The sequence below is a fragment of the Sturnus vulgaris genome, chromosome 9 (genome assembly GCF_052056855.1).
Source record: "Sturnus vulgaris isolate bStuVul1 chromosome 9, bStuVul1.hap1, whole genome shotgun sequence".
Lineage (NCBI taxonomy): Eukaryota > Metazoa > Chordata > Aves > Passeriformes > Sturnidae > Sturnus > Sturnus vulgaris.
In genome coordinates this window covers 14,942,567-14,968,830 of record NC_142251.1, presented here as the reverse complement: position 1 = coordinate 14,968,830, position 26,264 = coordinate 14,942,567, and the positions used below count along the sequence as shown (strand labels likewise).

Here is a 26,264-nt window from a genome sequence, read left to right as displayed (position 1 = left end):
AGACAAAACTGAGAGGAAATGCTCAGAAGAAGCATATAGGTAATAAGGTTAGGTAATAAAGTTAAGCTTTATGAGATATTTCATATATTTTTTAACAAATGTGTAAACATTAGACACTTCTAGAAATCTGCCAAGGCACTTAACAGGTATGTCCAAGTCCAGAGTCCTTTGTAGGTCAGTCCTCCTTTAATTCCCAGCAGCTGTACTGTCTACAATCACAGATTTTGGGCATTTTCTTAGGTACTGCTGTAACTGTAAAGGTGAAAATTTTTGCAGTTGTTCTGAGAGGCAGCTGGAGGAGACAGCCAATTTGTATATAGTGCTGTTGTCTTTGTAATATCAGAAGAAAACTGTTTCCATTGTTGCTGTGAAAAATTTTTAAATCATCTACATGTAGTTCTGGGAGAACTACAGTTGATGACAAAATAAGTTTTTTTAAGTTTTAGGAGAAATGAAAGGTAGATAGTTACTTTTTGTAGAACTGTAGTTCTGAAACAGCCTTTGCAATTCTGAATGTATTTTGCATCTACATCTCATGAAGGGAGAGAGGTGCTTGGCTTCCCTTTTCCTTCTCATCCATTTCCAAACTTCTGAAGCAGCCAGAATAGGAGATGAAATCAAGCAGTACAGGGATGGGCTGTGATGCTGCTTTTACTGACATCACTGATGTGTTTATGCTTCACCCAGATCTCTGCTGTTTGGTAGTTTTATAGTCAGTGCCTTGGTATCCAAAAAACCAGGGCAGTGTTGGAGGGGTGTTCCATGACAGCAGAGTGGCATGGAATGATTATGGAGTGAGCTGTTACTCAAATGCAGATGACTTATTCAATTAGGCATTTTCATTTAGAAAATGAACATACTACATGTCCCTTGTTTTTGAAGAAAATATGAAGTCAGTGAGATCTGGAGCCAGGATATCTAACTTTGATCAGAACTTGTTGTGAAGCAGCTTTGATAGCATCTACAGTCGACATTAAGTTCTCTAGGCACACATCAATGATGGTGAGGGATGCTTCAGTTCTGTAACAGGCACCCAGCTGGTTGTTTTTCAAGACTTCATTGTACAGTGAAGAGTATGAGGTTATTCCTGTTCCAGGCTTCTTTTTTTTCCTTGCCTACTTCTATCCTGTTCTTAAACTGTCTTGCCACTTTCTGCTTGCCATTTACTTCCAGGCAAGAGTACTTTGAAGAGAGACAGTCATTCATTGCCAGTGACGGTATTAGTTTGCTGAGAAAAAAATCAATATTTCTGTTTTTTCAAAGTGGAACTTTTTGATGAGAAATGAGCTTTTTAACTTCAGCTTCCCTGATTCACGGCACTTTCTGTGCACTATTCCATAGTCTAGATTGTGCCTGGAAGGGGGAGGGAGGGAGGGCGGAAGTCTGAGAAGAATCCTCTTAAGCTGATTTTACAGCTGCACTGATGAACTGAGTCTGCCTCAGTGAGCCCACAGGGAATCAGCCTTGCATGTGAAATGAGGATGTGCTGTGTGACAGCCGTTTGTACAGACATGTGATGAGTGTTCCTAGCAACAGGTAGCACATAGCTGTGAGTTCTTTTTGGAGCATTTATTTTTCAAGTGCCTGTGTTAGAGACAGTCCTTTGGGCTATGTGTTTCTATGAGCTGTGTCATGGTTTGTCTCTCTCATGCTTTGGCTGTCTTGATTTAAAGATCAAAGTGTCACTGAAAGGGTTGGTCACTTAGAATAGATAAACGTGGGCTTTTTGAAGAAAGTGTGGAAGATGGTGAGTTAAAAGAAAACATGCTAGTAAGGCTCATGTTAGTTAATAACATAGAACAAAACCCTCATCTGAACAGGCCTTATAAACATTTTAATAAATGTGCCATCATAAACAATTCCTTCAGCTAATGGTGGTGACCCTATTTCTGAGTCTAAAGCTTACTAACTTTCACTAGTCTCCCTGGAAAAGTGTTTTGAACTAACACCACTCCATGTTAATGGCAGATATTAACATGTCTGAGAGGAGTCACAAGCTTGTTAATCGCAAGGGAACTGAACTGGTTACATAACCCTATTGATATTTCAATTTGCTCTGTGTGTAGCATTGGTGCTTCCTTCAGCTGTCAAGATAAGAATTGCAAAACCTTGTTTTACTTACCTTCCAAAAAACTCCCAGAATTCCACTCAGTGGTTTTGAGTTATTTCAAAACATTTCGCAGTTTGGTAATTTCAGACTGTCATGCCAATAAGCAAAATAGCATAAAATTCACAGGCCCAAATACTATGCCAGCTTCTGGTTATGTATACACTATATGATTAATAATGTTTTCTGTGTTACACTCTAGCTCTGGTCATACAATCTTCTTACCTCTTCCAAATCTATGTTCTCTAATTCCACCTTCTCATTCAAGGCATTCTCATTCTCCACTTTAACAAACAGGAGCAGAGGGAAGGGAGGAATCACAAGGCATGCTGCACAACTCTGCTGAGGCACATGTTGCTTTGGGGACTCTGAGCTTCATTAATTTGTTTTATTCTAAATATTATTTTCTTGGAGCTGGGGGTTCCTGCTTGCTCTTTTTTTCGTAAATACTAACCAGTCTGATTTTACTTATACTCCAGAAAGTATAGTTCAGCTGTAAAGCTCACTTTTCTCCTAGGAACAACTAGGTAAGGCAACTACTTATTTGATAAGCTCACTTTATAAAAAATGCTTGCATTTAAAAATTGATATCACAGTTAATTGATCTTAGCAGCTATGTTTACTATTTTGCTGGTGGCTGCACATACACTCCTCTCTGCAGCGAGCTAGAACCTGCTGGATAATGTTTCATTTGCTTGATAAACAAATTAAACAACGTGTTGGAACAACACTGTGTTTGCTTTTTATTGTAGACCAGAATCTCTCCATAACTGAGGATGATTATCTTGGATGCAATGATTCATTTGTCTTAAATAATGGTTTTGAAAGTAATTTTTAAAAAAAGACACCATTAGATGTCCCTGTGCTTCACAGATGTTTAAGCTCTGATTTCTAAATCTTTGTTGTTTGTCATGAGTGTGGATTTCTGAACCAAAGCAAAAAGTCAGGAACCTACCTTTTAGATTGTGCTTTCTCTTAGGGAATTCTTTTAGAAAAGTTTCTGCAGATATTCTGCAAATGAGCAAAAAGGGAAGTAGAGACTGCCTGATCTAGCAGAGTGTTCTCTAGAATACTGCTCTTGAGCTATGCTTCAGTAGCTTCTGTTCTCAGGTATGCTAGCTGAAAAGGGAAGGTGGGTCTTAAAAATAACAACTAACATACAGAAGAAAGGAATGTGACATGGCTGTGTCTCTACCAGAAGTTTTATGATCTTTCTGTAAAATGTTTGTTCTTTCTAACTTCTCTTATCCATGTTATGCCAGAAGGCAACTTCCTTCCCTGGCCATGACACGTTTTCTATTGAGGCCATCATTGCTGGAAAAAGTTGAGTCCCCTGTGTTCTGTAGGACCCGGCCTCAGCTAGGACTGGCTATTATTGTTGCAGAGGTTTGTTAATCTGTCCTGGGTGATGTGCCAAAAAGCAATTTCCTTTTCTGAAATTAAAGGGCAGCTGGAATATACTCACTTTTAAAGTGTGAAATACTTGTTGATCAGTTAATTGGTGATACCTTATTATGTTTGTAAGGAACTGTTTTGCATCCCATGAGGACTTGAAATTTAGCAGGATGTGGAAGCATTACATCCTTCAAAGGACATAGCTTCTCTGCATGACCCTTTTACTCTTTGAAGCCATTCAAAATCTTAACCATGTGTTTTCTTCTGCACCCATGCTGTGGGTTACCAAGCTTTATGATAGAAAAAAAGTAGTAGTTGTTACCAACTAAGAATATGCATTTCTTTTTGTTTTCAGGGAGAACAAGTTCTACTGGCATTTGAAGCTCATATTTCCTCACTGTAATGCTGAATACACTTTAAAAGGGTACAGATCTTTAAAAAATATTTTTATAAAGTTTAAATTAAAAGTTGAACTGCAAAATATTTTGATCAGTTCTTACCAAGTTCTATTACACAAGGTAAATTTTCAGGTATTACGTTTAGTCTTAGCTAAAAGGGCATTTCAATCTAAAAAATATTGAAAGTTGTGTAGTCCTTTTCTCTCTAAAGCTAGCAGACTTTCCAAATCAGGCATAATGTTTGTTAGTCCTTTTCTCTTTGTAAATAGAGGGCTTACATATTCATAATAGTAGTACCCCTACACCTAACATACTCTCCTCTCATGGAGCAGATGTTCAGGGGCAGCACAATTTGCCACCTGTCCTCACCTGCACTCTGGAGCTGACCTTCATACAGAGTGAAATGGTTGCATTGTTTGCTTTGTAGTAAAGTCCACAAACACATTTTGAAAAACCAAAAAAATAAGCTTTTATTGACAAATGTTTCTCCTCTTTTCCTAGCCTGAAGGGAGATGAGAAGTGTGTCCTTGTCTGTTTCTAGGGCTGCAGAAACAGCATGTTTATTTTGCAGGGTTAGAAACTAGAGATAGATATCTGTTTACTCCTCATGCGTGCCTGTGAAATCCCCGTGCTGAAGTTGAGATAAAGCTGCCCATATCTGTGCAGTATTGATACACATTTATGATCCTCCCATAAACTACTCAGCTGTGCCACTGTAGCATGCTAATATACTGCTTCCTCCAGGTGACTCACAATAGATATTTGTGTACATGATGAGTGATGTCTCACATGCTTAATTTTTATCTTTGCTGAAAGGGTGCCTGATGATAAAACACTTGTTGATATCCTCAAGCCATACATTGATCCAGTGGAGTCAGATCCTGTCGTTTGTCAAAGGTGTGTGTTGAATAACTTTCCTGCCTAGTTGACCTAATGCACTAATAAAAGAGAATGGTTCTGAATACCTAAATTATCTAAATTAGCTGCACTGTCAGCTTGCAGAGCTGAGTTCCCAGTCAGCAGTACATCTTTAATTCCTCTGGTGAAAACCATCCTAACATTCACCAACCAACTAACCCTGGGCTACAACCACCAAACTTAAACCAGCAAAAGTTAAGAAACTGATTCGTGGCATAAAGACCAAATAAAGCAACTGAAATTCTGAAAAATGTAACCATAAGTAACCTCAGTGGAGGTGGCAGTAAACCTTCAGAATAATTAAAAAACAGGCTAATAATTACAACCCTAATTTATAGAAAACACCTATTATGTGACAAATTATTATTTTAATGAAAAAAATACATTATTTTGGCTTTGACATGCTTAAGATATCCATTTCGGCATGATTAAGATAGCCATTTCCTGTGGAAAAAAGTCATTGTACATAATTTCTGCATTTATGCTGCTTTTTTTTCAGATTAAAAATCTATACAGCATCTCCTCAATCAGATGTACGAATTTTAATGAAAATAGAAAACAGGAACCGAAACTCTGTCAGGTAAGGTGGTTCTTCAGTTTATGTGCTTAGTAATTAAAAATTACAAGAAGAATTAACACGTTTCTTAGTCCTTAATGTTACAGTTAGAGATTACACAATCTAATGGATTAAACTTCAGTGAGTAATTAGAAATGGTTATAAAAATGATTTGGCAAAAATGCCAATTCTTTGTCTTTTAATGTGTCAGCATTGACATTTCAGTGCAATTATTGAGTGAGTGTGCCCATACCTAAGCTATCCATGCCAATGTAACAGAACACAGGTTTCTGTTAAAATGCTAAGTAACTATTGACCCACAGAATTGCATACATCCATTTCTTTCTGGAAGTTCCTCTGTGGACATGTTAACCTCCCAGAGGGAGTTGAAGTGATAGTCAAGGAGAGTTATCTTTTTAAATCAGTGCAGCAAAAATTATGTGTTTATCACAATCCAGTCACTGCATTTAAAATTACCCATTTTTCTCAAAGCTCGTCACTCTTCATGTTACCATTTTTCTGGGTGTGGGCTTTTACGTCTTCAGAATTGAGACTTGTGCAGAATTGTTTTCTTTGTTTTCAGAACAGACAATAATCTTGGACTTCAAAATTAAACTTTAAAGAAATATTTTTTGCTAGTATAAATACCATTCTGAACACTCCACCCTGTTGTCATTGTTACTGAAAAGGATATGTATCAGCTTAGTATCATAATTTATGGTGGTTCACCAGTGAATCGAAGTTAGGCATCTGGAAGTACATTCTTGTCTTCGAATGTAACAAATGTAAATAATATGCTTCCCTAAAATATGATACATTATTTCTAAGGGGGGAAATAAGGGTATATTGTAAGAATTTTAGCTGTAACTTAGCTTCCAGTTTATGCTGGGGGTTTTTTTCCCAGTAATATTAAAAAATGTGTATTGTACTTTTCAATTCAAATTCAAGTGCAAACTCTTAATGATTTTGATTTATTTTTTCCTCTTTGCAATCAATATTTGAAATATGATTGTAACATTTGCCATCAGAATGCCAGCTAGAAATCTGTTGTGTTTAAGTGAATCTGAAAATACAGAGCCCTGGTTCTTACATACAGGGAGAAAACATGAAAGGCCTTGGACTGCCTAGTACCCCGTGTGTGAGTGTTATAAATGTGGGAATAGTGAGTTCTCATTTGTGGACATTGAAATTGTAAGGGACCAGCTGTTTCAGCTGAATATTCAGAAGTTTTTGGAGCCTGATGAGTTTCATCCCAGAGTATTGAAAGAGGTATTGGATGCTCTGTCAAGACTCCTCTTGATCATGTATTAAAGGCCTTGGGGTCTGAGGAGGTCCCTGCTGACTGGAGGTCATATTTTAACCTAGCAGGCAGCTAAACACATCTCAGGCACTCACACAACACCCCACATCCCCAGGGGAATGGGGAGGAGATTCAGAAAGAAAAAATTGAAATTCTTGTGTTGACATAAAGATAGTTTAATAGGACAAAAAAGGAAAGGATGAGAATAAACAAATAAAGGATGAGAATAAAAGAATACAGAAAACAAGTGATGTCCAGTGAAGTCTCTTGCCATCCACTGATCAGTGTCCAGTCAGTTCCCAAGCAGCAGCCCCCAGCCAGCTTTGCCTTTAATTTAATTTAATTTGCCTTTAATATTGACCGTGTGTGATCTGGTGTGGAATATCCCTTTGGCCAGTTGGGATCAGCTGTCCTTGCTGTGTCTTCTCCCACCTTCTTGTGCCTTCCAGCCTACCTGCTGGTGGGGTGGTGTGAGGAGCTGAAAAGACCTTGTCAGTATAAGCAGTGGTCCTTCACATTTCCTTTTTAAAGAAAGAAGGGAAGTTTGTTTTTTAACAGCTGTGTAGAAGGTTTTGGAAAGAAACCAGTTTAATATAGAAGTTGACTATCTCTTATGCTCGTCAGGGTTTTTTTGTTACTTAACCGTTTGCCTCTTCTGAAGTATCAATAGCATTTCCTTATGTCCCAGCTTTGAGCAGGAATTCTTTTTCATTAAATTAAATTAACCTAAATATTCTCAAGTCTGAGACTCATCTGCATTCCCAGAATCAGCCTATGTGGGTTGATAATGAGGTTGGAGTAATTGCTATTTATTCCATTTAGTGAATGTAAAATTTAAAGTACAGGAAAACCAGTAGAAAGTTAAAATAAAAGTGTATCTTGACTTGAGAACTGCAGTTCCTCACTTGGAAATTATATGGATCTCTTCATATAAGTTGGTGGCTTAGGCCCAGCTGGGGCAGTGCAGACAGGTCAAGGAAACAGAATACTGAAAAAAAATCTTCCTCTGAAAGGAAAGAACAAAGTTTGAAATGATGGGACTGCTATGTCAGCATAAAGTCAGTTCTGTCAACATAAGCTGTGTCTGTGCCAGCAGGCGCTCTCAGCACAGATGTTGTGACAAAGGCTCTGGGAGGGAATTCACATTTTTACAGTAGTTGCATTACAGTTAAGTAAGAGAGAAGTTGTTTTGGTTTCTTCTCCTTTTGGTTCTTCGCCCCTGAGTTAATTGGAGAGTATTGGTTTGTACTGCATGAATCAATACCTGGAATTGCAGTGGAAGTACTTGTGATTGAAACATGACCAGCTTGCTGCTTAGTGGTCTTCTCTCTGGATCAAAAACTGACTGGGGACAAGAGCTCTCTCACCTTTCTTTATCTATATTTCTATAACAGTGGGAAGTGTTAACTGCTGATTTGTGTAACCTTGACTCCCACTGTCAGCTCAGTGTAATTTCTCATCCTGTGCCTCCTCATTCTGCATGATTTTAGTATGTATGTTCCTGTCTGGCAAAATGCTCTTCCATCACTTTGTGGGCAGACTGAAGGAGTATGATTGGTGTAGGCTACTCATACTTGTAAGTCTGCATGAATGTTTTGTTATCTACAACTTCTGTGCCCACCAGAAAAATTTCTTCTCCACAAGCACTAGATTATAGAAAAGTTGTAAACATATGTTGTTATGTCAGATGTTGCTTTTAGGCTTAGCAGAACCTTTAGGAAAAACATTACTTTTCATGGTTACAATTTTGTATTATTGAGAAAGTGCAGTGGTGTTTCAGAGTATCTAAGCAGGATTATAAAATGTTAGTCTTCTGGTTTTAAGATAAGTAGAAGGATTTTAGTATTTCCTGCAATTGTTTACGAAACAGGAGTTTGCGGTTTAGTTTTGGCTATTTTCTGTGTTTCACAGCAAATCATCATTTTAGTTTGAAGGTCCTTTGTAGAATGCTTAAAATTTTTGGGTGTCTTTTTTTCTTTCTCTAGAAATACAAATTAGCCATTAAGTACTGATTTCTGCTTTCTCACAGGAATTCTGTAGAACTTCAGAAAGCCACTGGTGTGCAAATACCATGGGTAGCTACCAAAGACAGTCCTTGCTTTCTTCTTGCTATGTGTCTTTTACCATCAGTGATGACAGTTCTTAGAGAACTTTATGATAAGTTCTTATTTCTATCTTCTCTAAAACCAGCTTGTAAGATTTATTTTCAGTATGAATTGGTAGCACACCCCAGTTAATTGGAATAACCTAAAGCATAATGTCTCCTCATGTCTTCTCAGCTCTACCTGTCATCTCATGCTCTATAACTCTTAGTTACACTTGGTTTATCTTCTCATTTGCTACACTTTATGAGGAATCTTGCAAAGGAGGCTGCCAAGAAACAAGCGTTACATAACCCTTCTTCATTTAAAACCTTTTGGTTTTAAAGGAAGTTTGGAAGAAATCTGCATTTGAATGGGTCAAAATAGTTTTCCTTTTGGTACTGCTTGCTTTGATCACCTGTTATGCAATATTTAGTTAGTGTTGGTGTCCATTCTTTCCTTGGCTTTAACTGTTCCAAGAAGGGTTTAACTTCTGCCTCTTGGATCATTTTTATAGTCTACATATTTTCATAAAGTAGTATTTTCTTTCTTCAGAAAAAATTAATGTCCTGACTATCTTCAGACCTTTATTTGAGATGCCTTCAAAGTGACTTCATATGGTAAGAGCATTGCTTTTTCCAGTAAGGAAGGGAAAGGTGCAACAGCCAAATTACCCAGTGTGGTTTGAGAAATACACCTTTTCATTTTCCTGAGAATAGCCTTATCAGGTTTTGTGTAACAAACTAAACTGAAACAGCAACCAGCCCTTCCCAAAATCAAAGAGATCCTTGGTCTTTTTTATTAGTAAGTTAATAGTCAGAGTTAGGTTGTTTTGTAACTGCAGATACTTAATGAGAAATTAATTTACTCAGCCTTATCATATAAGATGATCCTATTTCTATAGGAGAAATAACTGCAACTTAAACTTATTTTTGGAGTAGATACTCTCAGAGACAAATAAATCTAAAGGAGGTTAAACCATACAAATTAAATAGATCTTTTACTGGGTTCAGTAACATCTTGCATGAATCTAGTTTAGATAATTGACACTTTAATTGCACGCATTGGATTTAATAGAATTAAAAAATAATCCTTTCTTAAACATCTGTGTTAGGTCTTTAGTATAGGAATGTTCTTTTTTGGTGTATTCAGAGTAGCATGTGAGTGTTGTTTCAGAATAAATTGTTGCAGAAAACTTTGTGGGGATTTGAAGGTCAGAGTAGGCACAGGCAGAATATTTAGGTGCCTGGAAAATACTGTCTGATTGGCTTTAAGAGCTTTGCAAAGGCCACTGCTTTCAGTCGAGCAAATCCATGAAGGAGCTGGAGTACAGAACTGCACCAGACTGTATCCTGTCACTTTCCTGTTGTAAAACTGCCACATCATACAGAGATGGATACAGAATCAGTTGTAGAATTGTTTTCTGTATCAGTAGTACTGGTGCAGCTCCTGCTGCAATTATTCAGAAAGCAGAAAATACCAAAAGGATTTTTGTGCCAGTTCCAACATCAAGGGACTTCTTAACTGTCTGTGGTGGCCCTGGCTGGGGCACATGAGAATAATGGCATGTTTGTCACTTCATTCTTGTGGACCACAGGGAAGAAAATCTGCTAAACAAGTATCAGAGGTTCTCCTCTACTAAATGCCATTATTTTATGGTGGTGAACACTTATTTTGCTTTAACTGATTGAATTCGGTTGCTTTCCAGAAGGCTGGAGGATGTTAGTAATTTTGGATCACTTCCCTGTCTCAAGATCAGCTGGCAGAAATGAGAGTTATTTCCTTGGATGACTTAGCTCTGTGCTCAAAGAGAATTTTCTTTAGTAGTCTATTGTTTTTAAATAACTGTGGGTTAGATCACATCAGTAGGTTGCAGTAGTCACAGTAATAGATTCAGGAAGGTGAAGCTTTTTGTTTTAGTATGCGCAAATAAGCCAACAGACTTTTGGAAAATTGTCCTGGAATTCAAAAAGTAGTAGAAATATAATGGAACCATATTTTTTTAATGTAGCATTTAGAGTATTTGTTTCCTTATCTGTAAAAATGTCTATCAGCTACTTGTTTTGTCAGTTACTTTAAGATTGTTTTTTAAACGTATTGAAATACGTTGAAGGTAGTCTCAAGTATTGATCTGTTAATGTTTTCCTTCGTTTTTCATGCTCTCTTCCTTGAGCACTTCCTTCTGCCTTATCATTTGTGAATAACTTCATTTAAAGCCAAGAAAACTTACAGTCTTTGCTTTCTGCTTTTCACACATAACTCAGTTTCTTTAAAAAGTCGCTGCTGTTAATGTGGTGCATGGATCAGTTCTTTTTATCATCATATTTTGACCTTTTTTCAAAAAATCTACTTCCTCTTGCAAAACGAGTGTGCTAGAATTAACACTTTTCAAGCATTATTTCCTCCTTTGCATTTTCTGCAAATGTTGAAAAGTGTTGTACTTTATTGATGATTCTCTAGCCTTACTTAGAAAGCAATTTCTTTTCACATTTGTATAGTAGACAATATGCATGAGACAGGAATTAAGGATACAAATCCTTGGCTAAACTGCTGGCCTTGGCATGAGTTGGAACAGACCCCAAGCTGGCTTTAACCTATGCCAGAAGATTGACAGTAGAATTCATTACTCCTCTGTAGCTTGCAGCAGCTGGCACAAAAGCAGCTCTGCCAGCTTTACAAAAGCAGGGAGCCAGCTTACAATAGTCATTCTTCACTGCACAACTGTAGTCAGGCACTGGTGACTTCGTGCTGTTCAAGGGGAAATAGAATTTAGTCTGTAGTCTGTGTCTTAAACACAGCACTCCTGTGCATTAATACTTGCTGTTTTTCCCCCGAGTGTTGGATTTTGGTTTGTGGGTTTTTTTAATTAATACTTCTTGCTTTTCTTACTGAATACTTCCTTACATTTTCCTACAGGTCGTTTCAGGCTTCCTAGTTTGTTACTGCAGCCGTTTCAGTGTCATTTTTCACATGCTCTTTATCTGAACATCAGTCTCTCTGCTGACAAAAGCAATGCAGAGGAGCTGATGCCAGGTTACACAGCTTTTACTGTAAAAAACAGTCACTTTCCTTCCTAGCTACATACATTCTTCATTGAAATCTCCTGTTGCACAACAGAGATGGAAAGCAAAAACCTACTCATTGCTGAGTATAGTAAGTGTGTATGGTCAGAATCTGTAGCATGCATAGCTAAATGTTTGTGATGTCTGACTACAATTACTTGACCTTTCAAAAGATTTTTGGGATGATTTCAAAAAAACCCAGAGTTTGTCCATCTTACTGTCTTGTGCAATCATTTTTTTCTTGAAAGGGATTCCTTTATGAACCAGTAGACGCCTGGTTTTTTTAAAGTAACAATCCAGTGTTTTGTAATCCATGCTGAATTCTTTTGGATGAACTGTTTTATAATTAATGGTATTGCATTAGGGTTTCTAGAGTATCCCAGCCAGAGAGTTGCTGACTGAGACATTTATTGCACTAAGATTTATTTGAAATCATAACCTCCACTCCAAAATTCTGCTGTCTATAGTGCAGCAAGTTAAATCCAGACAACTTGCAGAGGAGGAATATGTAAGTAAAGAGATGGAGGATGAGAGAGCAATTGAAGTGTTACAGTTGGCTTCAGCCAGTAGTTTGACCTGTCCAGTCATGTAGTGGTGTTCTATAAGCACCACAGGCAGATCTGAAGACCCTCAGACACTTCATGCTTTCAGAGTAGGTAGGCAGCCCCCAAATGCTAAACCAGAAAAACTGTACACAGTATCCTCTTTTCTCATCGTGTCTGGGTTTAAAGCATGGGAACAGCCTACCCAGCACATGCACAGGCAAATTTTCTTTCCTCTCTTAGAATGTCCAGCTAGAAAAGACTGTTCAAGAGCAAATCTTGCAGTTTGCTTCAGCCTGCCATTTCAACTGGAGAACAGTGGGGAACTCCTCTATGTGTGTGTTCCTATGTAACATATGTATGGTATGGAAAAAGTCTTCATGGAAGTTGGTCTGCTGTGTAGCACACACATATAAGGTAGCTTGAAGGCAGGAAAACAAGCTATGAAATTCCAGAAAATACTGTAGTTGGAGAAACCCTGTTGAATAATCTGTAGCCCCTTGGCTGAGGGAAGGAGCTGGTGAAAATGAACTGTAGAGCCAAAGTGATGTTCAAACAGTTCAAACTATTTGTCCTAATCCAGTATAGAATAAGAGTTGTGAGATCTCTTGAGGGGCTTAATTGAACTCTATGGGTTGCTATTAAAATATTTTTTTCTGAAGGAAAAAGTGGATTTGCTGCTGGTTTCTTGGAAGAAAAAAAACAATGATATGGTGACTTAAAGTTAGTATAGTTCTTTGATTTCAGGGAACAGAAGCATTTAAAGGCTGAAAAGGCTTCTAGAAGCAAAGATACAAACTCTGCCCTGGACAGTTGAAGTGATATGCTGACCTTGGAATCTGCAGCACTGTGAAGACATGGCAGCATAGCAGTCAGTGTTCTTAAAGAGACAGAGGAGAGGACAACTTCATGTTCTTGTCAGGAAGGAGAAAACCTGTTATTTCCTCCTGATCCTGCCAAAAGGGAATCCCTCTCTTTTTTTCTCTGTTTTGAGGGAAGTGAGCTTGGAGCTGATTGTTTCAATGTTGCCAAGTAGAGAATTGACCTTCCTGCTTGTTTCCCAAGAGAATAATTTGTTTTCTTTACTTGGTAGCTTTTCCTTTTCATTGTAAAGCATTGGTAGCCTGTTACACTAATGGAATGTTTATGGTATTGTGATTCTCATGAAAATAAATATAAAATTTGTGAATTTGTTTCCACCATTCAATCCAGAACATTAAAGGTATTTAGGCTCTCTCCATTTGAGCTAAATTGGGAAGTTGCTACTTGCCATTCAGAGATTCAAAATTAGAGAAGGATCAATTCTTCCTGAAGTGGTGGTTCATTAGATTAATCCAAGCATAATAAAGTATTGCAAATTTATAGTGACTGATTTCTCATCAGTTTTATATTTGTTTATTTTAGCAGTATACTGTTTGCTTACATTAATTGCCAAATGAGATTTGATGTATTAGTTTTCTGAACTTGATGTATTAAGTGTTTTTTATTGCATCCTTTGATACTCCTTGGTACAACTTGTACCTCTAAAATTATTTATGGTTAGGTTTAATGGGGCTGTGTATCAGTATGCTGTCATTAAAGTAGATTTATGACATTGGCTTTTTCCCTGTGACTGTGCCAGTATTATATTAGTGGTACAAGTTTCATATTTTGACTTCTCTGCATTTTTTGAGAACCATGCACAGCTTTTACTGGTTCTAAATATGCCACTGATACCTTTTCAGTTTTTGAATCTTAAGGCATTCATCTGCAATAGCCAGCTCTCTGTCTTATTAATCAGAACTTTTCCCTTGTGAAATTTCATATTCATGTTAAGTCTTCTGGCTAGCGTTAACTCAGGCTGTTTTGTTTCTTTATCCAAATCATATAGTGGCCTTATATGATTGTGGCTTACATTTTTTCATATGTCAGCACTATAATATTTAAGAAGTTGTAAACATTGAGCTTTTGAGCAGTTTGTGAAGCTGCCTGGCTTCACAAAGTAAGTAAATTCCCATGTGTGTAAAGAACTATTGCTGTGATGAACGTGAATTATAACATCTTTACTAGCAGCTGGATTTTTGTTCTTTTTTTTCATTATGTCTTATGAGATGGGGAAAGTATTTGCATTCTTGAAATTCAGTATCACTTTTATTTCTGTATTCTTTGCACCAAATTCTGCCAAATGCAAGAAACTGACATTTGCTGGTTTCACATTTTCCTTTTGTTTTGTTGTACTTTGTTTTATAACTAAAAGATGCAGAATGTTCTGTACTTCAGTTAATCTTTATCATTATTGTGATCCTGAATCCTTTTACCACATCACTCTTAAAGCTCAGTCCACTAAATTGTTGAAGCAGTTGCCTTATCTGCTTTTTGGGTTTTGCCATCAATTGGTATGTTTTTCCATTACTGCCATGAAACGACTTCTACTGTGCTTTTTTCCTTTGTGCAATTGCCTCATTCTCAAGAGGCTTAAACAAGGACAGCCTTTGTGCTTCTATGGTGACATACTTGTACTCTTACTTTGCTTCTCTCTCCTTTCCATTAACTGTTTTGCATATTTTCTAGGGTAGAAGTGAACAAACAATGAGGTTTTTTGGACTACTGTTGTATCAAATAATTTAGGTGACAGTTGTTGTTCCTACTATCATCACCTGGATATTACTTTCTTTTTCTTCCAGGATGTTTTAACTACCTGAAATATGTTTGTTGTAAGGAGAGTGGGGGGGGTTGTGAGTTGAGTTTTTCTTTCCCCCATTTTACACTTGACTTTTCAACAGTTCTAAGATTTCTCTAGTGGCAGAACCTCTTACAGCACATGAAGGAGAGGAGACCTTGGATTATTCCAGCCTGTGTTAATTGGTCATAGTTTGAGGATGGACTATGGCTGAAATAAGACAGGGAAAAGGAGCAGCTTCGTAGTTTTCTCATTAATTGGCTGTGCCTTTTTGTGCTCTGTGAATGTAGGTGTAGTTAGGAGACGGTGATGATGTCCAATATGCTTTCCTGCTGTGCTGGTAACTTTTCTTCCTGTACTTTTTTTAGTTGGTTCCTAGCAGGCTTGTGATCCAAATGGTTGATAAGGGAAGGTTTCTTGTCCTAATTTTATTTTTTGTTTTCCCAGAAAAAACACATTTTTTATAAAAGTGTTACATAAGATGGGGATTGGACTTGAAAAGAGTTTGGCCAGGCATCTGGTCTGTACTGTTATTGATTAAGTTATGCAGGTATCAGTAGTATGGAGGAGAGGTTAGTTAACATCTGTTGAAGCAAATTGTGGAGGTCCTACACCAGGAGAAGAAACGTAACCAAGAGTGGAAGGAGGAGCTAGCAGGTTTTAAGTACTTCTGTAAACTGTAGTATATTTTTTTCATATTAAAATATCAACTTGAACTAGGTTCCCATTCTCTTTCCTTAAAAGATTGTTCAGGCAGAGTATTCCTTCCTATTGTTTTGCTGTTGAGAAGTTAGTTATAAAGGAAGTGTTATGGCAAGTTGAGGGGGTTTGTTTATTTGTTTGTTTCTAAGATCTCTGCTGTTTTGCTTATTGAGTTTTCTAATTTTGTCATTCAATTTTTGGACTAATCAAATTCACTGGTTTAGGTTTTTTAGAATGTCAGAATTCTAGTGACAAAATTAAATACTGTACATTATTTCAATACATTGTATTTGCTTTCTGCCATGCAATTTTCCTTTCATACCTAATTCAAAAGAGCATTTCTCTACTTCCATGTTCACCAAATCATAACCACAAGAAGAGGTTATTCACCACTTAGGAATGAAAGTCCATCTGTTAGTTATTATCTTTGCTGTACTGCAGCACTTCAGAATGAGTGCTTGGGAGAGACTTTAAATGCTCTACCCAGTCTTTGCCCCCTTCTAGGCATATGCAGATACTTAGGAAATGCTACCCTCTTTGGTCTGGTGAAAAAAAATCCTTTTTTCTTCCCATATATTAGCATAAGCTTGGTTATGGATTTTCAGGACTAGGCCCAAAACAGATAGCGTGATTTATTGTATCTGAGTTATGCCAAGTAAATACCTCGATGTTTCCACTCAGTTCTAGGAAGAAAAGTCATCTTTGTGTAAAATATGTGCAAGCAGCTTAGTTGATCACTCTCACAGGGAAATCATGAATGTCGTTACACAAATCCACATTTTGGTAATATTTACAATTATTTAGATGGCTAAAACTTGTTTGTTCCCTTTTCAGTGTCTAGAAGACCAAACTAAAGAACTAACATGGCTACAATTTATCTTGAATTCCAGATTGCAGATTTTTTTATTATTATTATTAAATAATAGAGCGTTCCTGTAGATGACATTCAGGAAAACCTGATCAGCAGGGAATTTCCTGCTGTCTGAATTCATGGAGACAAGTTTCGCCACTGCGATGATAGCCACAGGCTCCATTTGAGGGGAACTTGTTGTGGTGCAGTGACCTAATGTGGCATTCCTGCCTGTGGGAGACAGATTAGGAGTCTGAATTGTTGAATTCCTGGAAGGTGGTGGAATAACTATAGATAGTGGAGCTAGCCTTAGCAGAAACTCACAGATGCTATCTGAAGTGCAGAGCCACATTAATTTCAGTATTTTGTGAAAGGTAGCAACTGTTCATAGAGCAAATATAACAGTTTATATGGGAACTGATGTGGAACTGTTGAATCTTGCTAAATTTTCTCAATTGTCACAATTTTTGTAGGCTTTTAAACTGCCTGCTAGCAGGCAAATTCTACTTAATTTTGGTTCTTCAAAAAGCAGTTATTGTTATTTCATTCCAGCTAAAATCAAAAGCGGTTGTCTGCTAAGATCATCTCTTTGTGGTCCTTATAAATGGAGTCATTTCTTATTAAGAAAAAAATCCAGTCGTATTTATTGCTTTGCAACATGGGCATAAAGCTTTGCTTGGGGCAAGAAAATAATCAGGAAAGTGTATTATTAGATGGTGGGTGTTGTTCAGGGAGGCTGAGGGAACATAAGGAAGAGAAAGAGAAAATATGTGGAAAGTAAATACCAGGAAGGAAAGAAAATGGAGAGGGAACATACAAAAAGAAGTCCTGCTGAATACAGGGATCAGGAAGCCATAGTGCAGACAATTTTCATTAATGGAACAGTGGGAGAAGGGAGAAAGCAGAGGGAGGGTTTAAAAGAAAGATGTAAATATGGATGTTAAGGCAATGGTTTTGTTGGCATGGTTAGATAGTTTGGAGCCAGGCTTATCTCAAATCCATCCTGGCATGAAGGAGCCCATTTAGGATGACAGCCTCAGTTAAGTTGGTTCCTGCAGGTGGTCCTGGAGCATGAAGGAGTCCAAGTGAAAGGTAGACTTACAGTGGTTGTTCTTCATTTCACTGGGTTGTCAGTTGAAGTGCACAGTGGAGGATGGGTTTGAAGACGGTTACAGCTCCTTATGGGTTCTTCTCATGCAGGCTATGCAATCCCAATGATACAAAACTAGTGGGTAAAAGTGGTGATAAAAGTGTATCTGGTAATAGCTGACTGTGATATTCTCCCTGTTCTGTGTCCTGCTTGCAGCTGCACTTGCATGGAAGGGCCTACCATGTAGTGTTACTCTGCATCCTCAGCTCATCCTGGTGAATAATCACTACAGGAAATTACAAGACTTGTAAAAAAAATGCCATTTCATTCCATTTTTCTCCAAACAGGTCTAGCCTTTTCATAAGTAAAAATTAGAAGTGTATGTATGTGTAGACTTCTGGTTGAACCCTACAGGGCAGTCTTCTTTTGCCCATAGGTCTCTATGGTTCATAGGTCTCTATTGTTCACTCTCTGACCCTCTCATGTATGACTTTTTTCTAGTTGTGGGATGAAATTAGAAAGATTTTTATCATGACCTGGTCTTTCTGAGATAACCTGAACAATCAGTCTTGCTCAGGAGCTGTTCTTCAGTAGACTTGGGAATTGATGTGACAAATAATAGTTTTCTTTTGAGATCTTTTAAGCATGCAGTCAAGGAAGAGCCTGACAGGTGGATTAGCAGAAAACCTCAACTTGCACTTGTGTATGAAGTAGAAGATGTGGTAGACTGAGGTCTTTTGGATAACATACACAGTAACAGACAAGTTTAAATAAGAGAAGCATTAAGCGCCTTTGTTGTGCTCTTCCTGAAATTTACAGCCCACATTATGGACTAAAAATGTAGATATTTTTCCTGTCACTGTCAACCAATAAAATTTACTTTCACAAAAAAAGATAAAGCTCTGACTCAGTGATCTAACACTTCAGTAATTTACTGTCATAAAATAGTTTCAAGTACAAATGTTTTATCTTATGCCAAGCTGGACGCTAAAGATGTTTTGTCTAAAATATGAGATAATGGAAAGTGTATTGTGGCATGTGAATTACTTTAGCCTCTTGGTGGTAAATGTTTGCTTAACTAGAAAGGAATGTGTTGAGATCCTTGCCAAAGGAAAGGTATTGCCATACTTTGCATTTAGAGTACTGTAAATAGAGGAGTAAATATGTTTCTGTTCACGTGTGTTAATCCACAACTTATGAATGCATTCATTCAGTAAGACATGTACTGTTATCCCTTTTAAAGGGTTTCAGTAAGAAGAGGTCATAATTACTTTGGCTTGAGAGAAACATGAAACCAAATATTTTCATGATGATTTGAAGTTGAATATGAGAGAATTTTTGCTCAAACTAAGTTTCCCTTAAATCCCAGGAACTCAGTTCCTGGTTTACCTCCAATATTCTTCTTGTGTGCTGACTCCCAGTGTACTGCTTTTCATCACATATTATTGTATATTATAAAGTATGTAATTTTCTTCACCTATCACATGTTTTGGCAAAATAAAACACAACTGTATAATATGTTAATGATCAGAGGAGGAAGAGCAGCTATGGGAAATACCCCATGTACTGCTTACAGTATATTTTGGTTCTGAACTTCATTTGCCCTTAGCTGATACAATAGCTTAGTGATAATTTAATAATGCTTCTTACAGAAAGAATTGCATAACTCAGATTGCAGCGTGATAATATTAGAGCATCATTTGGATGCCTCAGTTACAGCAAGTGAAAGCAACAAGGTCCCACTTTCAGAAGCTTTTGAAATACCCCTTCCTTTCCACAAAATCCCACATCCAGGTTTCTAGTTAAAGAGCTGGGAGAGAACATTACAGTTTGAGAGAGTAACTGTGGAGAGGATGCTCAGTTTACTTTTCATTACTGTGGTGTCATTTGTTATGTGCCTGGTTTCACTCTGGGCTGAAGAGGAGCCCTTTCCTGGGAAGGGGCTGCACATCCCAGTGCTGTGCCCTGGAGCACACATGTATGTGGGGATTCCTGCAGGGAGAGTCTCACTCCTGGTTCTGTGAGCAGAGATTTGCTCTGGCATAGCAGCAGGTGTTGTACTGTCTTTTAGAAATTATTGCTGCAGTGCTCCTGTATCAGAACAATGATATCTTTCCTATGAAAACAGAGCTCTGAGTGCTCCACTGTACTGTGCTTTAGTAGTAGTTCAGATAAGCTTTTTATTTCATCTTCCTAGGGCTTTACTGGTAATTCATAAGCAAACATGATAAATAAGGTACACTACTAACCAAGTAAATTCAACCCGTAGTGTTAAAGCCTGTAAGTAAAATATTAAATGTTATTTTTAATTTAGAACCAGATTTTGATAAATATATCAGTTTTGATAACCCTATGTCCTTATCTAATTTGCTAAAGATACTCATTAGGACATAATAAAACTTTTCAACCCTTCGAAAAAATTGACTTTCATTCTCCTTTTGCTTTTTAGGCTTAGATATTATAGAAAGGTTTGAAAAAATTATGTAGTTGGAGAATAAGACTGGATATGTAATTTGAATTATAAGGTAGTTCTTCTGGACATGGTATCACCTGAAAATCATATGAAATGCCAAAAAGCCTTTTACCTTTTTTTTTTTTTTCCCACAGCAAATGTACATTATACCCTTGCTAGCATTAAAATCCAAAGTAAACTTCCTGTTATTTTTAAGGTACAATGAACTGGATGCCAGTAGAAGCCTTCTGGACAATCTGAAAGGCAAAGTAATAATTGAGTATCCAACATTATTTGTGGTCTTGAAAACACTGAAGAATGACATGGTGGTCCTTGGCCAAGGTGAGCATGTATTTATTTCTTGTTATGTTATACTTGGATATTTTAGTTACATAAACAGTAGTTAAGGATATTGCCAGGAGTGAGCAATATGTCTTGTGTTTCCTTCTGAAGCTAAAAGATTGCTATAGAAAAAGCTTATATGAATGCTCTTGTCTTAAAACTGCTGGCTGGTGGCATACATCCATAAGCTGTATTGAATGTGTTTTTTCTAACTTTGTTTACTGGTGCTTTCCTGGGGTTTTTATATATTTTTAAGCCACTAAGTTGAAACAGACTTGTGCTAATTTTTTTTTTTTTTAAATGTAGCAAAGTTTGACAGAGTTGATTATTTCTGAAGAGTCAGACAGTCTGGGGATGATGAGTTTTAAGTAAACTTGATAACCATGTAAAGAAATCATTCTCCATTATTTTCTAGCATAGCTTCTAACATTGAAGAAATAATTTTGAGCTGTGAGGTAGTTATTAGAAATCATAATGACAAAGTCACTTTTTGGGTGGGTTAAAAGCATAGTGTTATCTTCTAAAAATTTCTTTGTTGAGGGAAAACTTTCATCTTGGAGTTAATTTGGAAGAGAATCCAGATCTAGCAGGTATTTGCTTTTAGTTTTTAAGTTAATTTCCATTTTTCTCCCCAGTATAAAGGCTTCATGTCCCAACATCTGTTTCTGAAGCTAAAAGATATTTCAGCTGTTGAAATAGGGAGTCACTTCTCATCTCCTAGTCCCTCGCCTAGTGACCTTAATTATCATATCCCATAATTTTCAGTGATGGGCCAATCTCTAATTCTTACAGATTTTTGCAGAAAAGCTTTGAGATATATTTGCAATTACTATTTCCCTGCAGCAGCTCAGTCATGGCTCTATATGTATGTCATTTGACTGCTGAAACATGGGACTGAGAATATTGTACCAGCAATTCTGGACCTCCATGGAGCTGTTCTGGCTAGATTACACTGAGTGATCCCTCTGAGAGCAGTCTGCACCCAAACATATGGCATGCAAAAATTCCTTGTGCTATGAACTGCAGGGGCTTCTGAGGGTGAGACAGCACGCCAGGGGATCACGGGACATCAGCTCTGAGTAACTGGGGCCTGTGATACACACCCTGTGCACATATAGATACTGCAGTATGTGAAGCTGGGTGCTTTTGAGTTTATCCATTATTTCTTTGTCTAGGAGCCTTTTCAGTAGTCAGCTGTGTGATTTAGAGGTCAGGAGGGAATTACAATTGATTGACTCGTGTTCTTAATCTGTATAGGGTTGTCATTGTCTTCTGAGCTAATAGGGAGGTTGTCCTTTTAAGGATGAAGAGTCAAGTGTTGATTGAAGAACGGTATTTTGAGGTCATGCTGCTGCAGCACCTACCTGACTGTAAAAGCAGAAGAGGAGGGGAAGAGAGAGCCAGTAATAGCAGGGAAGTGCCAACAGCTCTATCACAGGGCACTGTAAGTGTGTGTCTGGAGGACAGTAACCTTCCTCTGCTGCGGGAGTCATCTGCTGAGTAGTCATCCCTGCAGGGGTTCTGAGAGCACTAACAGCCATTTCAGGTTTTGAGAACCATTGATTTGTGTTGTTGTTTTAACTGTTTCTATAGATTCCATAAAAATTAATTTAATAGCTGCTTGCTAAGATGTCTTAGGTATGACATAGCAAAAGTTACAGCTAATGGAAAAAATACCATGATTTCCACAACAACTTTTATCATAACTTACTGTCAATCTTCTTGGTTAAGGTATTAATAATCAACTTCAGCCTTGACTTAGGTTGGGGACCTGTGTTCTTGGTATTTTTTCTGTTCAGAGTAGAAGCCTGTGATAGTAATTTTAGATTCTTTGAGGAAAATCACATTCACAACATGAATATAAAAGTTGGAGGTCTTTTTTGTTGCTGTTACTCTGCCTGAAGATAAAGTACCATTTTAGTTGTGTGTCACAATCGTTGTGTTTTTCTTTTGTATGTCATCTTTACAGAATTTAGGAGGAAAAAAAAGGTTTTAGTTTGCTTTAGCAGACTTTTGCTTGGCTTTAGCAGTTGCATTCAGATAATTACTAAGAGCCTTGCAAATCTTACGTTAACCTCCGGACTATACCAGGAGAAGTCTGTTGTAGTCAGAGAAGTATTTTAGCCCCTTCCCATCTCCCAAAAAGTGACCTTTCTGCTGCAGCATCTTCTGTATTTGTTGCAGTCCAGTTTATTTGCCATGTATAGCTTTCAGTATCAGTGCTCCTCCCAAGCCATCCATCCTGCTGATCCCATTGCCACCAGTGCTGCCTTTGCTCTCTGCCTCCTGGCACACCCAGAGGGACACTTGCTCTCCCTTTGCATTCCAGGCAAGCAGCTGCCACACCGATGAGTGGACATGTGGCAGGGTGTCTGCTGAGCATGAGGGCTCAGGCAGCCATAACCCTGCTGACCCTGTGTGCAAGGGACCCAGGCTAGAACAAGAAGCTAAGTCTTGCAGGAATTTAATTGCTAAAATACAGTTTCCTTCCTGAGCAATCTCAGATCTACCCCCTTCCCCAGGAAGAAGAGAGTCAAGTTTTCATAGTCACAGCAACAGGCACACACTGGGGCAAGATCACCATTGTCCCTGAGATTCAAGTAGTAACCCCCAAGGACTGGAGGACAGCTAGAGCTGGACACCTTCAAAGAGAAACTGTTAGGATTTAATGAGTATAAAGCCTATTTTTCCTATTCTTCCTTTCAGAAATGGCTGAAGTATTTTGGCTGAAACTTTCAACTACATAAGGAAAATAAAGATTGAGGAAGGAAACTGCCACTGAAAGACTTAAACTCAGAGTTTAAATTTTATGTTATAAGTAACCTGCAGACAGTTTTATGATGAGGACTGGGCAATCTTAATTTATAGGCAATGCTATCAGCACCATACAAATACGCTCTTATTTGGTGAAGACAATGTGTAATTCCTGTTAAATATTGCTGAAACAGACAGAAGTGAAGTCTGTCTGTTGAGCGTTGCTGTGAGTCAGAGGATTGCCACATTCCTTTATGTGAGGTTTTGATGCTTGACTTGCCTAACAGCAAAAACTACAGGTGCTCTGATTTCAACATACAAGGTCAGTCATGGCTGAAGATAGCAGGGGATTATAGAAGCTTTCACAGGCCTTACTTTGTGCATTACTCAGTACATATCTGGCATATAAATGTTAATTGATTATACACTAGATTTAATATAGACAAAATGTGACCTCTGATTTTTCTGGGTGAAATGCTTCTATTTTCTTGAACAAATTCCTTGGAAACTGTACAGGTGCACACTGTGTCCTATGTATTATCCATGTTTGCCAGCTGTAGAACTTATCTTGACCAGACAGTAGCTATACTTCATCAGCTCCCTTTTGGTAACATTCTCTTAATGAAACCTTTGATACTAAATGCTCAAAAACATCTTTAAATTCATAGGTCAAATACTGAAAATAACAATGAGAGCAGAGTGTGAATCATGGGCCTGCTTTACCATAGTTTATTTTTGTGCTGCTTGAGTGTCACCAACCAAGTGGCATTTGATGACATCAGCACAAGGTGACCAGGGTCAGTGCTTGTTAAAGAAGGATCTGTGGGGTGTGAGCTGAAGACCAGTTTTGGAGATGAGAGTTTCACTGTATGATCTCAGCAGAGCACAATAGCCGTGCCTTAAAGCACAAGTTATTGTTCACCTTGAACTTCACCAGCCTTAGCTTATGGACTTACATAGCTTATCACTGTCTTTGGGATGCTGGAAAATGTGGAAGAAGCACAAAGCTATATCAGTTTAATTTTCCATTTCCAGTTTCTCTGTAGTTCCACATCTAAATTGAAATGCTAAGAAAAGTGTAAATTATTTATAGTTTATTACAGTTATATGTCTGTGATATCCCAGAAAACAACATTTAAAACAAGCCAAAAGAATAATTTTAAATTCTCAGTAGATCTGGAGTTTTGTGGGGGATAAATACTCTGCTTTCCTACTTGACTGAAAGACCAAGATTTAAAAGGTAAAAGGAATTCTCAACATGTTTTGCTTTCTCCTTCAACAAGGAGGTCCTATCCAGGGCTTTATTCTATGTCGTGAAACTGTTTGTCTTATGAAATAGTTTTCCTAAAGAAAAGAGTGATTAAAAGGAAAAGAAGATACAAAACTCCTTCTGTTTGATGAGCAAACAACATTGCTGAAACTAATTGCTTGTTTGTTTTTTGTGTTCTATATCCTCAGATGGCAGTGAACCTGCAGAGAACTCCGACAGTGAAAGTTCATCCCTTTCCTCTGCAGAAGAAGGGGAGATTCGGGACAGTTCATGACAGTCCTTTGAGAGAGGAGGGTGGAATGAGCTTTTATTTTTTAATTATTTAATTAAATTTTTTTAATACAACTAAGTTCCTAGAGGTTTGGCTTAACTTCATTTACTAAAGGTAGCACTTTCAAAGTGCTTGACTAATTTTGGATTTAATACTGCATCTTTTGGGATGTAAATAAAAAGATGGGGCATTGTAGTTCCAGAAAAAAAAATCTAATTTAATTGCAGTCTTTAATTGCACCATTGTTTTTCCTTTTTCCCTAACCAGGTCAGTGCCAAATTTTTGGGTTTAAATATGTGATTAGATATTTGTATTTATATGTGGATTTGAGTCTAAATGCTTAAATTCACTGGAAAAAAAGTACGGTTATTTCATTAGATCAGTTTCCTTTTGCAGTATTTCTTTGTAAAACTGAGCTGCTGAAAATGGTCTTATGTTACTTTTGATCTTCTCTGCTGACATTTTAGATGCTTTTTTTTTTGTTCCTTATATGGTTGCATCTTCTTCCATGTGTTAATGGACAGGTCAGACTGTTTCAGGGTGGCACGTTGCAGTGTATTTAGTCTTCTCTCCAGATCTTCTAAATTACTATGAGTTTTTAAATCCATAGAAATGGATGCATAGACTGGCACTAATGCAAATAACACTGGACTTTTAAAGAATGGTTGTGTTAGGCATCTCATATTCCTAGTACCTACTGAAGTTAGGTATTGTAAATACTGGAATTTCAGCTAAATTTGGCTACTTAAATAAATCATAAAGGAAAAAAAATTCCTGTACTGTATTGTCTGCTGACAGTTGTTGACTTCTGAAGAGATTGCTAGGTCACAGACCGCTTATCCAAGTCTTCTGTGTCACCCGTGCCTGTGGGGTCTGTTGGAGGATGAGAACAGCAATGCCACAAATGGTACAAGCCAGGTGAGCCCCTCTCCCCACTGCACCAGGGCATTCTCAGGAATCAGCATCAGCCTTTGCTGTCGTTTTGCAAGGGTCTGGCCATGCCAGCATTTGTAAAGTCTTCAGGACATAATCACTCTCAACACCTCTCTGAGGTTGCTGCTGCCTTAGTTCCCAGGCTCTGTCTCCTGCTTGAGACAAGAACCTTTGTGTGTTGGTGGCCTGGGGTGTGTGCTAAATTGCCATCAAGGTGATATTTTAATCATAAGTGTTCTTCTGCCAGTGCTGATGTAGTAGGAAGAAACACAACAGAAAGCAGTGAAGGAACTTACAGAGGGCACAGGAGGCTATGGGAGGAGTTCAGGAGAGGGTTTAGGGTTCTGGACTCTCAGTCTGGGATTCAGGGCACCAGGCATGTTGCATGGAGGGGATTTTTGAGATGTTCAAAGTTTTAGAATGGGTTTCTTTCCCTTGTAAAGAAATTGGACTTAAAAAGTTGTTTGCCCTGACAGCTCAGTGCAGGTTTGGCCAGTGTCAGACCTTTGTAGTCACATACTGCTTTTTCTTCCAGTGGTATCATGTCTCCTTTCTCTTGTGTGTTTTGCAACCTCTGGTAAA

The 26,264-nt window shown here is 37.8% G+C and overlaps 1 protein-coding gene across 1 annotated transcript in view; it reads left to right on the top strand.

The window, feature by feature from the left end:
* Positions 1-25,533, top strand: part of ZNHIT6 (zinc finger HIT-type containing 6) — a 32,650-nt gene extending 7,117 nt beyond the window's left edge. Inside the window, exons 6-10 of the mRNA XM_014883162.2 lie at positions 3,858-3,926; positions 4,717-4,797; positions 5,318-5,398; positions 20,330-20,454; positions 24,667-25,533. Of these exons, the coding sequence (XP_014738648.1) occupies positions 3,858-3,926; positions 4,717-4,797; positions 5,318-5,398; positions 20,330-20,454; positions 24,667-24,752 (442 nt within the window). The 3' untranslated portion in view covers positions 24,753-25,533. The remainder of the gene's footprint in view (positions 1-3,857; positions 3,927-4,716; positions 4,798-5,317; positions 5,399-20,329; positions 20,455-24,666) is intronic.
* The last annotated feature ends 731 nt before the right edge of the window (positions 25,534-26,264 follow it).